Below are 13,683 nucleotides of genomic sequence, written 5' to 3'. Positions count from 1 at the left end.
CTATTTTAAGACTTCAGTATCATACTAACATGTAACACTAATTTAAAATGACCAGTGTCCGATGTGCCTAAGTACAGGCTGGGCTTCTGTTACCTTCTCACCAGGGTTGCTGCTATAGAACATCACACATGGGTACAACTCTGCAGCATCCACATCTTCAAAAGCTAACTTGGGTTCCTAGAATGTAACAGAGGAGAAGCAAAGGATACTATGTAGCCACATTAAAAGTCAAAGGTTATAAGATAAAACAAAAGTTACTAGAGCCATATATCAACTGCCCTTCTACCCAGGGAATGCTAACTTAGAATATGTAATCCTAAACTGATCCTAAATATGTGATCCAACTAAACTGTTGCTGGTTTCAAAACTCTGGTTTGATCCTTACCACCATCCCTATAAGTTTGACACTCATAAAGATTTAAAAAAAACAGAAAGCATTAAAAGAAAATAGGAAGAGGAAAGTAAATAACCAATACTCGATAACTTGAATAGAATTTAAACTGAGGGGGGGAGGGGACGGGAAGAAGAATAGTGTTAGTGAACAGGTTTCAGTACCTCTCCATTTTTCCCAAAGGAAATGGTCCTGGCTTCCATGTCTAACACACAGGTAATAAAATCTCCTTGAGTAAAGCTGGACAGCGTCAGAGTCTGCTCTCCATTGTGATACAGGTTTCCACTGTAAGCCCTATAGAGCCACATGTCTGAGGTAGTACGGTGATTAAAATCATGTACTGGCCAGCGAGAGACTCCAACACACGTGCCCTCATTACCTCTGTTTTCCTTCACAATATAAAACTAAAAAAAAAGAGAGAAAGAAAAAACAACTCATAATGTTCACTAATAATGAAAAATCTGTGTGCTATTACTACATTGAGACTTAGACATGTTTATAAATAGTATTTACATATTTATGAAAACATGTTAACTTTCTTTTCAGCCTAAAAAGAAATAACCTAAAAATGAAATAATTTCAGAAGTTTATAATATTTTTATAAGGCAAATTTATTCATCTTATAAAGAATAACCTTTGGTTATCTATAACATTTAAAGTAAACAATTTTAATTTAATTTTGATGCTGAGGAGTATTTTAGAAACTTATTCATGGAAAGCTTCAACTTCCTATACATAGATTTTGCAACTACTCTCCGTGTATACTTTATTCAGAAAGGATGGGAAACTACAGGAGCTAACAACCCTCCTTCCAATCTTCAAGGGACTGACTCAACTCCCTGCTGTAAGGTTTACTTCTGACTAACTGTGTTCACTGAGCTTTCTGGTTTAGATTTGAATGGTTTGATTCTATAACTTTCACCTTTCTCCTGACACACAGACATCTCCAAAAGATTGATATTTTCAAGGCTATTAATCGAATATACAATTGGGATAAAGTAGTATGTTTTATATTGTATATGAGTATATTACCACATGCATGCAGGAGTCTAAAAAGGTCAGAAGAGGAATCAGAATCCCCAGAACTATAGTTACAAATGTCCATGAGCTGCCATGTTGGTGCTGGAAATTGAACCAGAGCCCTCTGAATGAACAGCCAGTGTTCTTAACCACTGAGGCATCTCTGCATCCCCAACAGGTCGGTTTTTTTTTAAGTTGCAATTTTTGTCCTGACCAACCCCTAACCTTTGTTTAATTCTTTACCAAAAAAGTTTTGTATGAAAATTCTTTTGTACTTCTTACACTCAATTCTTCTGTACAAAAGGATTTTTTAAATGTTCACGACTAAAAAAATTCAAGTTATAATAATCAAACGGTACACTGAGTTTCTTATAACACAGAGAAAACAAAAGCCCAAAGTCTAGGGAGGTGTGGAGAGGGCATCAAACATTACTATTTCTAACAACTATTCCTAACTGTTCTTCCTCTGGAAGGGGAAAATTGGCACTGCCCTGAAAGCTGCTGTGATCACTTGAAACTCAAAATGATTGCTGAACCTCCCTCAAACCTGACTGCCATGGTAGGCTCTTCTGACTTTCTCACAAAACACTGACAGTCTAGACACACACAGACAACAAAATTCTTCAAATATAAAGTCAAAGATAACAAAATTTTTCAAACTGACTCTTGAAACAGTCCCTCTGAAGCAAGGAACTCAACTAAGTGATTGAGAATGAAATAAAAAGACAGGAGACTGGAAGGCCCCATACAAACAAGCCACACTGGGATGGTGATAGCCTTACTTCTGACTATTGGTACGCAGACAAGAGGGGCCTAAGAATTACAGATGACTGGCTTGCAGTATACTAACATACGCTCTACAGGACTACATTTTGTATATGTACAGCAGCTCATAACAGCTGCTCAACCTTAGACTGATCAGAATTGTGTTCCGTTAAACTAATACCTAAGCCAGACTTTAAAAGTTAATACAAGTCTAGCCTAAGGGCACATGCCCATCATGGAAGCATTCTGAAAGACTAAGACAGAAATCCTGAGCTAAAAACCAGTTTGGAATACACAGCAAGACACTGTCTCAAGAAACAAATAGGAACAACAAAACATTAATACAAAAAGCTAATAATGGTGCAAGGCGCAGTGACACCTATCTTTAATCCCAGCACTTGAGATGCATAGGCAGGCAGATCTTTTGAGTTCAGACCAGCCTGGTCTACATAGTGAGTTCCAGGACAGCCAGGGCTACACAGTGACCCTGTCTCAAAACAAAAAACAAAAACAAACAAACAAACAAAGAATTAAGTCAAGTGAAATATAAGTAGCTAAGTCCAAGACACCTATAATATGGCACAAGTAAAGTCAATATTACAGTTTGGTCTCACAGGCTGCCTGAGTCCCTGCTAACAGTTTTACTGTAGGACATGATGGCCAAAAATCAAAGAGGTAGATTGCATATGAAAGTGGTTGATGTAACAGAGAAAGTCCGACTTCTAAGTTGACCTTTGGCTGGCACCAGGCAACTTGAAGAATAAACTATTCCTTCCACTGATTTAAAACCAAACAAACAAACACCACCGCCTTACTTAAATTATAAGGCTGGCTGTACAGCACCTACCTTGGTTTTCTAAGTAATAAGATTGATGTCACTTACCCACTTTCCTTCTTGGAACCTAAAGTATGAACACACACATGTCCTGTACAACGCAATTATAAGCCTGCACCTAGTACAAAGTGCTGCATCTTAACAGCTTTCCCAGGCAAAAACATGACCTATCTAATGGTATGTTCTCACTAATGGGAGAACTGTGTGCCTGTGTGATGCTTTATTTCATACGATTTTTAAACCATCACTTAAAAAAATAATAATTTTAAACTAAAGAAGTGTTACATAAATAGAGTTCATGTATCTCCTTTACAGCTTCCACTTACAATACCATGACAGAGCATCATTTACAGAAAATATAAATCTTTTCAAAGATTTTATTTTTTAATTAAAGAACCCAGGGGAATGGAACCAAAAATCTTTTTAAAATACTTTTTTGAGATTATGAACATCATTTCCCCCTTTCCTTTCCTCCCTCCAAGCTATCTGACATGCTCCTTTGTTCTCTTTCAAATTCATGGCCTCTTTTCTTTTCTTTGTTGTTTATTTCTTGTCTAGAGTTAAGGCCTTCTGCGCTTTCCCCCATTAACATCATCCTTTTTAAAAAACTAAAGGTACAAAACAACAACAACTACTAAGAATGCTCCTTACCTTCCATTGATAGCACCCAGAAGTTACCCCGGTTGAGGCTAATCCATATCCTTTTCCTCCACTACCATGAGTTAAAATCTGTCCATTTTCTACAATGCAACACTGAGCTTTCTCTGGATCAAAAGAGACTTCTTGAATGGGGAGATTTTCATCTTCTTCCTCCAACTCTCCTTGCTTCTACCAAAAAGGAGGCTGGGTCAGTATTTGGGAATAAACAGATCTCTAATACATTCCTTGGTTTTATTTCACAGATAAATATCTACCAGTTTTTAGTTACTGAGAAAGGCAGTAGGAATGCAGGGCCTATAAAAAAGCTTATTGTTCATTTAGGTATGCAGAGAATAATCAAGTCAGTTACACAGACAGGAATCGAGGGTGACTCCAAGGTTTTTCACTTCCATAATAACTAGAACCTGGGAAAGTAACAGAATGCAATGGAGCTACGGATGTTATTTTTAACACACTAAGTATGAGATGTCTACTAGTTATCATTCAAGCGGTGAGTTAAAAAAGACAGCATTGGGGCTGGAGAGATGGCTCAGTGATTAAGAGCACCGTCTGCTCTTCCAAAGGACCTGGGTTCAATTCCCAGCACCCACATGGCAGCTTACAACTTTCTATAACACCATTTCCAAGGGATCTGACACTGTCACACTAATGAACATAAAATAAAAGTAAAAAAAGATAGCATTTAAAAATTAGGCACCAATGGCTTAGACAGCCAAATGAGGTTTCTCTGAATATGGAAAAGGGAAGAGCTGCAATAGTTGCAGGGTGTAGGGGAATTATGACTGGGTCACACAATAACCCAGCACTTAAATAGAGAAAGAAAAACCTAGGAGAAAAAGAGGCCATTTTCTAAGGTAGAAGGAAAATCAGAAAAACTGTGAAATTGGGGAAAAAGGTAAGAATTTATGTGTAAGTAGAATTTGGAAGGTAAGTTAGGGGAGCCTCATGGCTACAAGGATGGGTACACAGGAGAACCAAGTAGGATGTGGACAAAAATGCAAGGTTGTACAGCATAGAGTCAACAAACCATAGACTGGAAATACATGTTTTATAAATAAATTAACTTGAAAAAATTTCCTAAGGCTTCAAAGCAGTTTACAAAAGAGCATGCCTAGACTCTTATCTATTAGGAAATATGGGATCACAACTCTTTACAAGAGTTTGCACTGTATTATGTATCAGAGAAACTAGAAATGATTCAAAGTATATGGGAGAACTGCATGAGTTATAAATCAGTACTATACTGTTTTATATATGGGTCGGACTTGAGCATCAACTGATCTGGGCAAGCACAGATGGTCCTAGAACTAACTCCCTATAGATACTGAAGAACAACTATAAATGTAATGTTAATACTTTATGGAATTCTGGCATCTTGGTGGATGATAAGCAATTAGATTTGAACAGATGCTAAGAAGTAGCTGACATGTGCCGATGCTTTCAGATGCTTAGTAGTGAGGACAAGAGGGAAGAACATGAAGGCTTCATAGAAAAAATACACTTTGAGAGTGGAGGGTGAGAGAGCACGACTGAGACTGAGATGAGAAGAAGCCAGTAGAGATGATAAAATGCAAAGAAGATGTGGAGCAAACTCTACAGCAAGACCCCTCATGGCAGGACCTGACAACCTGAAACAGAACTGGCACTAGGGTATCTACTTCTGAGACCTAAAACTACCATTTGGGGTAGAATCAATTACCTGCAATTTTATTTCTTGTTCTTTTTCCTTTATTTGAATAGCATGCTTGGCCTGAGCAATGGGAGTCTCCCACATACAGTCCGACAGAAGAGAAAATAATCGTTCAACAACCTGGTTTGTTGAAGGGAAAGGACGATAAAATTTATAAAAATAAAGGTTACATATTTTTATGAGGTATCATATACTATACTACTTAATGGGACATGAAGACTGATTATACTAATATCCAACAGTTACTTCTGTAGTTCTATATGCAATCCTTTTATTTTTAAAAGATCATCAGTTCATTACAAAATTGCTTTTATGTCTCCTTTCTAGATAAAGACATCTGTTTCAGTCTTGCTGTCTCACACATTTCTCTCTCTATAATCCTAAAATTCAATCTACTAGAAATGCTGGATTGCCCTTTCCTTTTGACTTGGCATGTATTTTCTACTCCCTACTTCTTACACCACACAACTTATTTTCTTTCCCTTCATTAAGGATGAAGGATAAAGAAAGCAATTTCAGATGTAGAGACTATGCAACTGAAGACAAGACAAATTTACGACTAGAGAATCTAGTAACTCTCAGTTTTGGGTAATGTAAAAAAGTATTTTCCAGCAATTTTGAAAATACAAACCTGGGCCATTTGGTCATCTTCTACGCCAGATTCACAAGCTGGCAGCACAGCCTCAAGGACATGAAGAGCAAGGAGCCTCGTTCTTAAGTTACCAACTAGAGGAATACCTGGGGACAGGCAGCAGACAAGTCTTGTTATCAATAAGATATGACTGGGATCCAGAGTTAAAACTGACCTAAAAAAATTTCCTAAGGCTACAAAGCAGTTTACGAAAGAAGCAGACCTGCATTTTAACCTACTGTCACATGAGTTCTGGCCCCATCTATGTCTGTTGTTCTAGAAACATACTTCATGTACATGTTTCAATTTATGTCTTTATTGGACAAGCACTGCAACCACATGAGTCAGATGTAGAATATGTATTTCGCACAATTTAATCCTAAACTCAGAGTCTGAATTATAACTCAGTTTAATGAGGAAACAGAGGCCTGAAGAGTTTAATAATTTGACCAAGACTCCTTCAGTAGAAGCACAATTTTTAAAACGTCTGTGAGTATCTAAAACCCAAGTACACGTCTCATTCCCTTGCTCTAGTCCAGGTTCCATTTCAGAGCTTGGTAGGCTTTTGGTTTTTTTAAGCATTCATACATGCGTATATTGTATGTTGATCATAATACCCTTCACTGTACATTAAGCAATTTGTGAATTTCTAAAATTAGAAAAGGTAGAGACAAAATTTTGGTATGTAAGTATTTGTTCTTCTTATAGACATACCTAGTAAGATCAGGTGAACATGAATGAGTATCTTTTACCTTATGCTTTAAAAATGTGATACAAACTTGAGGTCATTAAAGGAAGCTGTAAATTACACTAGATAATAAACATTGCTGAAGTATATTGAGAATGTAAACATATATAATAACCTCTAACATGGGATACTATATTATGATTCAAACACATTAGGAAGAGATAATGGAAAAAAATTCTGGAAATGGATAAAAATGATGCAACACTGTGACTATGCTTAATGCATTGAACTGTATACCTAAATGATCAAATTTAAATTTTTGTTATATATATATATATATATATATATATATTTTTTTTTTATCAAAACTGTGGGTAGCAAAAGACTATCAGGAACCTGTATAAAACTACCAGATTTTTAGACTGGAAGTAGGAATTAAGTTTATTATACAGAAACTGTCATAGATACTACACAAATAGACATCACAATCAAGGTAGCTGAAATCACATCATGACAGAGAGGACAAATTCAGATCTGACCTGACAATCTAAAATGTGAGGTTAGACTCACAGTAAATTATGTAGTACATACAACTCTACTTATTTTTAGTGCATGTTATAATCTGAACAAATAGGACCAAATTCTCTAGATTAAATCATAATTTCTCTAGCACCACTTGGCATTTTTAATTCTTTACCAATTGTTATCCCTGAAATTGGCACTTTCTATCAATTAAATAAATAATCGGAAGTCAAAGCAGGAAAGTCTTGAAATCGAGATCAGGTACCCACAGTTATGAAAACTTTAGCACTACCTTAATAAAGCGCATGCAGCACATGAAACCCCTCTAAGCAAAGGCAGCAGACACACCTGAGGAGCACTTCTGAGACGCTATGTTGAGAAGCACCTCTGTCCACTTGGGGGAAGCCATTTTTGATTGAATTGCTTTTGAAGACACAACTCTGCGAAGAAAAACTAAAAAATCCCCGAGGTGGAGTTCAGCCGCATGTTGTTTCCTAAGAGTAGCTGCGAGGTGAAGGGAGAAGTCTAGATGTTAGCGGGAAGGCAGCAGGGTAAAGTTTGTCAGCTTACACTTCAATTGCATTAAGCACAAATCTAATGCACAGTCTAGGTTTTCAATATGCTACCAACATTTCAAAACTGAGAGTAGGAAAAGGTGAAAATGTAAACAAACCCTATAAACATCTTTTATATGTATGGATGAGAAGAGTAAGCATCCTAGAATGTGTACTGATGGTTAATCCTCATGGTTAATCCAAAACCTTGACTGCTTTTGGAATGACCTAGGAGATGCGCCTTTAGGGTCCTTGTAAGGGTGTTTTCAGAAATTGAACCGAGGAGGGAGACCCACCCTAGAATGGGCAGCACCGTCCCGGAAGAGAAGCCTTGAGAAAGAGATCCATTTGCAAAGGGACATGCTACACTGACAACAGACACAAATCAACCTTCACAGGAAGGTGCATCCAGCATAGAAGACTTCTGTCAGCTGAGATGGATGAACAAGACGATGACAGAACTAAACTGCTGGGGACAGCTGGAGAGAAAACTAAGAACTACTTCTTTACATTTCCTCCAAATAGTACCTTGTCTCTTTATTTTATACAAAATAATAATTTTTACAATAAATAATTTTTACAATATTAACTGGAAAAACGCAGCAGTATCAAGCTCTGTCTCTCCTGTCTCTTACTCTAAACATGCTCCTACACACCTCTTGAAGAGTCAGCTCCTCTTCTAGGAAGCCTTCTTTTACCCCTTGTAGAATGTGTGTACTCTATCTCCTGCCTCCAGCAAGTCCTTCTAGAATAAATTAGAACCAAATGTGGTGGTGCATACCTGAACTCCTGGCACTCAGGAGAAATAGGATGAGGCAGGAGGATCATAACTTCAAGGCCAGTTTGGGCCCAGAGACCTCAAATATAAAGCTGCTTGATACAACTTGGTGATATAATTCTATGTTTAAAATAAAGGTCATACTTTCCTTTTAATTCTATATTTTAAAAGGATTGGAGGTTCTTCATACCTAAGCAGCCTGATTCTGAATGGTTGGCCATTAATAATTATAGCGTTAGACTCCTCCTAGGTGAGCTTCAAAACTGGGCCTCCTCTCTCTAGGACAACTGGGTCTAAGCCAAGACCCAGTAATGAAAAAACTGTCTTTCTTTACTGGATATTGAAAGATCCCAATATCTGTTTTCTTAGATGGAGCATTGCTATATAGCCCAAGATGGCCTGGAATTCATGTTCTTCTCTGACCCTACCTCTATGGTGGGAGTTCTAGGCATGTGCCACACATCCAGCTAAGGATCCAATTATCTTGGCGCTTTACTGGCTAAAAACAAACTCTACAATTCTTTCCTGTTGTCTGTATATGCGGTACTCAGTACAGACAGGTAAGAACCTGGTACCTCAACAGCTCGTATCCCCCAGTGGATCTCAGAAAAGCAGAAAGAGGCAGGGACACTTTGTTCTTATTGGTCATTCTGTGAGTCTGCCTAAGCTCTCTATATAAAGATAACTCTATACACACCTAGTGGGGAAAATCCCACTAGCTTGGGCTTGGAAACAAAAAAGCTAGTCTTTAATCAGAACCATATAACCTATGTTCTGGCATAAAAGATTCAGACACTTTTTTTCCCTCTTTCTCTTTTAAAATTTTATTTATTTGTTTATTTTTTAAAATTTATTCACTTTGTATTCCCACTGTAGCCCCTTCCTCATCTCCTCCCAGTCCAACCCCCCTCCCTCTTCTCCCCCTATGTCCTTTCCCTAGTCTCCTGATAAGGGAGGACCTCTGACTCTAATCTATCAGGTCTGGGTTTCTTATACTGTATCTGCTTACAAGTTTACCTCTACCATGACCCTATGTCAATGACAATAGAAACAATACTTTATTACTTTGCATCTGTTTAGTATATTCTATTCCCCCATAAAAGTCAACAATATTAATATGGTCTAAATACCATTTAATTGCAAATATTATCTATGAAATTATTAACAATCATGAAACTTTCATTATGTGACAGATGTGCTTACATGGATCAAGCTATTCAGTCCTCAAAACAATCTTTACAAGTTTGCTCTGTAATTTACTTTATTTTACGGTTGACAGAACTAGAGCAAAAAAAAAAAAAGTAGCTTGCTCTCTTCTATCTATCTATCTAATCCAGAAGGGACTTTTAAAGGGCTCCTAAAGTTATTGTGAGAATAAGACATGGTAACTCACAATCTTTTTGAAATAGTGACCAATTTTAAACCTTTATTCATGTAATTACATTAAAGACACAGGCAATAGTTCTACTGTTTCAGGCACAAATTCTACTGGAAACAACTACCTTCGTTTCACTTATTTTTTTAATTAATTTTATTTTTTATATTAGTTACAGTTTATTCACTTTGTATCCCAGCTGCAGCCCCCTCCCTCATCCCCTCCCAAACCCACCCTCCCTCATCTCCTCCCTGCACCTCTCCAAGTCCACTGATAGGGGAGGTCCTCCTCCCCTTCCATCTGACCCTAGCTTATCAGGTCTCATTAGGACTGGCTGCACTGTCCTCCCCTGTAGCCTGGCAAGGCTGCTCCCCACCTCAGGGGGAGATGATCAAAGAGCCAGCCTGAGTTCATGTCAGAGACAGTCCCTGTTCCAATTACTAGGGAACCCACTTGGATACTGAGCTGCCATGGGCTACATCTGTGCAGGGGTTCTAGGTTATATCCATGAATGGTCCTTGGTTGGAGTATCAGTCTCAGAAAAGACCCCTGTGCCCAGATATTTTGGTTCTATTGCTCTTTTGTGGAGCTCCTGTCCTCTCCAGGTCTTTCTATCTCCACCTTCTTTCCTAAGATTCCCTGCACTCTGCCCAAAGTTTGGTTATGAGTGTCAGCATCTGCTTTGGTATGCTGCTGGGTAGAGTCTTTCAGAGGCCCTCTGTGGTAGGCTCCTGTCCAGTTTCCTGTTTTCTCCTTCTTCCAATGTCCATCCTGTTTGTCTTTCTGAGTGAGGACTGATCCATCTTACCCAGCATCCTCCTTCTTGCTTAGCTTCTTTAGGTATACAGATTTAGGTGTATTAGATTATATGTCTAATATCCATTTATAAGTGAGTATATACCGTGTGTGTCTTTCTGCTTCTAGGATACCTCACTCAGAATGATCTTTTCTAGATCCCACCATTTGCCTGCAAATTTCATGATTTCCTTGTTTTTCATTGCTGAGTAGTATTCCATTGTGTAAATGTACCACAATTTCTGTATCCATTCCTCAACTGAGGGACATCTGGTTGTTTCCAGGTTCTGGCTATTACAAATAAAGCTGCTACAAACATGTTTGAGCAAATGTCCTTATTGTGTACTTGAGCATATTTTGGATATATTCCTAGGAATGATATAGCTGGACCTTGAGGTAGCACTATTTCTAATTGTCTGAGAAAGTGCCAGACTGATTTCCAAAGTAGTTGTACAAGGTTATATTCCCACCAGCAATGGAGGAGGGTTCCCCTTTCTCCACATACTTTCCAGCATGTATTGTCACTTGAGTTTTTGATCTTAGCCATTCTGATGGGTGTAAGGTGAAATCTCAGGGTCGTTTTGATTTGCATTTCCCTGATGACTAAGGATGTTGAGCATTTCTTTAAGTGTTTCTCTGCCATCCTATATTCCTCTACAAGAATTCTCTGTTTAGCTCTGTACCCCATTTTTTTAATTGGATTACTTGATTTGTTGCTGTTTAACTTCTTGAGTTCTTTATATAGTCTGGATATTAGCCCTCTGTCAGACTACTGTTTTGTTCTGATGACAGTGTCCTTTGCTTTACAGAAGCTTTTCAGTTTCATGACGTCCCATTTATTGATTGTTGATCATTTCTTATGGATGTGATAAGATACCCTAACAAAAGTGAAGGCCACTGCTCTCTATTCCCGAAGTTCCTGTTGCTGTGCCTTCTCTGATCTCATGGACTTAATCTGGAACTGTGAGGCAAATAAAACCTTTCTCCCCTAAGTTGCTTTTGTCAAGATACTTTACCAGAACTGGAAAAGAAAACTAAAAAACCATGTTCACTACAAAACGAATGATACATCAGCAACCAAAAATTCTATTGGCCAACTATAAAAAAGAATTCTGTTAGTTCAGTTCTTCTGATTATGACCCAGTTTCCAGTTATCAAAGCCATTACTCTCAGAGAATCACTCAGGTCAGCACTTTGGTTAGAGGAGGTCTGTTAGAATTAAGTAACTTAAAAAACATCTTATCCTCTCCTTGGATAGCCTGGAGAAACTAGTCACCTGATATTTAGGTACTTAAGAGCAGAGGTAGCCAAGAGAGGCTGGACCTGGAGAAGAAGCAGTGGCATTGAGCAGCATCAGCGGGGACAGAGCATAGGAGGCTCAGGCAGAAGCTCATCTAAACCATACATAGGTGCAGAAAAAGGGGGGTGCAAACAAGTAAAAATCCTTTCATATCGCAACAGAAAGGAGCCAATGTTCCTATCATATGCATACCATAGAGACTCAGCAACTACCTGTACGTAAGGAGAAAGGACAAAAAGCTTACACTTACCTCTGAAATCTTTCTTCTCAGTTTCTCCACTGGAGTCAACTTTTTTTTCTTCTTCTTCACCCTCTTCTCCTTCTCCAATAGAGGCCATAAATAGTACACCAGTTTGTGACAACAAATTCTTCAATTGACTACAGAGTAGATCCAACAAGGACTGAACTACTTTGGGGCTCAGTTTATCAGCATAGGTTCTATGTGAAATAAAAGGGAAAATTGTAGAGAATACAAACAGGCACAAATACTACAGACAAAACAGGCCCCATATAATTCTGTCAAGACTTTTGTAATATTTACCCAGTAGTGATGGCTAGAATCTGGAGCAACCTTGTACTGGCCACTTTCAAAGCTGTGCTAAGCTGGGAAACACCAGTCTTTGGCAGCAATTGCAGGGGCTGTCCTAACATGGTGTCTGTACCACATAACTGTGACAATACATTCAGCAGACCAGTGGAAATTGCCAAAGAAACATCTACTGGCTGATAATGAACACTGAGAGCAAAAACTGTAACCAAAAGAAGACGTTGTTGGGCCTCTAGAAAAAGAAAAAAAAGACAGTTGAGACTCTCCCTGGAATTCAATATTTACTAAAATAAATTCCAACTATAAATGATAGTATAAAGTAGTATTCAATTTTTAAGTATTATGCTCTTTATGTCAGTTGGTCTACTAATGTTAAACACAACATAGACAATTCTCTACCATAACCTCAGGCCAAAAATGTACATCCTTCTTTATTCTCAGGAAGCTACTCACCAATGTGATGTTTATTTGCTTGAAGGGCTCTCTCTAGAGTAGCAGACAACTGTTGATAAATTTTATGGACAGCCAGCTGGATTTCAATCTGAATATTTCTTTTAGCTGCTCTGATCCCATCCTAAATTACACAAAGTTACTTTTAAAATGATAACACCTTTTTTTCAACAACAACAACAAAAAAAAAAAAAAAAAAGAAAAAGAAGTAGTAATAACATTTTAACCTTAGCATATGCTAGGGCTGTATGATATTAATTATTCACTAAATTACACCATATGAAAGGTTTATAACAAAATTAGCTTGAGATGACTGGCAGTTTTTGCTTCTGTGCATTACACCTTCCTTTAAAGCAACTTTGCCTATCTAAATAAAGACATAAAAATAACAGTTCACAAGTGCCAGGTAAGGTGGCACTTTCATCCTAGCACTTAGAAAGCAGAGGCTTGAGGCTTCTTTGTGAATTTGGGGCCAGCCTGGTACACAGTGAGTTCCAGGACAGCCAGGGCTACATAAAAAGATCCTGTTGCAAAAAAACAAAAAACAAACCAAAGGAAAGAGAGAGAGAAAGAAAAGAAAGAGAGAGAGAAAGAAAGAAGGAAGGAAGGGAGGGAGGGAGGGAGAGAGAGAGAGGAGGAAGGAAGGAAGGAAGGAAGGAAGGAAGGAAGGAAGGAAGGAAGG

General features: G+C 38.0%; 1 protein-coding gene across 7 annotated transcripts in view; it reads right to left on the bottom strand.

The window, feature by feature from the left end:
* The window catches only part of Herc1 (HECT and RLD domain containing E3 ubiquitin protein ligase family member 1), a 162,378-nt gene that overhangs the window by 66,464 nt on the left and 82,231 nt on the right, over nt 1-13,683 (bottom strand). For 6 of the 7 annotated variants that reach the window (XM_055597768.1, XM_055597801.1, XM_055597785.1 and 3 more), the window contains exons 28-36: nt 13,005-13,125; nt 12,546-12,783; nt 12,255-12,442; nt 7,551-7,706; nt 5,993-6,099; nt 5,371-5,481; nt 3,663-3,839; nt 556-795; nt 94-177 (exon numbers count right to left, since the gene is read on the bottom strand). In XM_055597768.1, coding sequence (XP_055453743.1) covers nt 94-177; nt 556-795; nt 3,663-3,839; nt 5,371-5,481; nt 5,993-6,099; nt 7,551-7,706; nt 12,255-12,442; nt 12,546-12,783; nt 13,005-13,125 — 1,422 coding nt within the window. The remainder of the gene's footprint in view (nt 1-93; nt 178-555; nt 796-3,662; nt 3,840-5,370; nt 5,482-5,992; nt 6,100-7,550; nt 7,707-12,254; nt 12,443-12,545; nt 12,784-13,004; nt 13,126-13,683) is intronic. The other variant, XM_055597777.1, reaches the window with a different exon arrangement.

This window comes from Psammomys obesus, unplaced genomic scaffold, assembly GCF_907164565.1.
Source record: "Psammomys obesus unplaced genomic scaffold, mPsaObe1.curated_primary_1811, whole genome shotgun sequence".
NCBI classification, from domain to species: Eukaryota; Metazoa; Chordata; class Mammalia; order Rodentia; family Muridae; genus Psammomys; species Psammomys obesus.
Note: the sequence above shows the minus strand (reverse complement) of the source record. Positions and strands in the feature narration are given on the sequence as shown.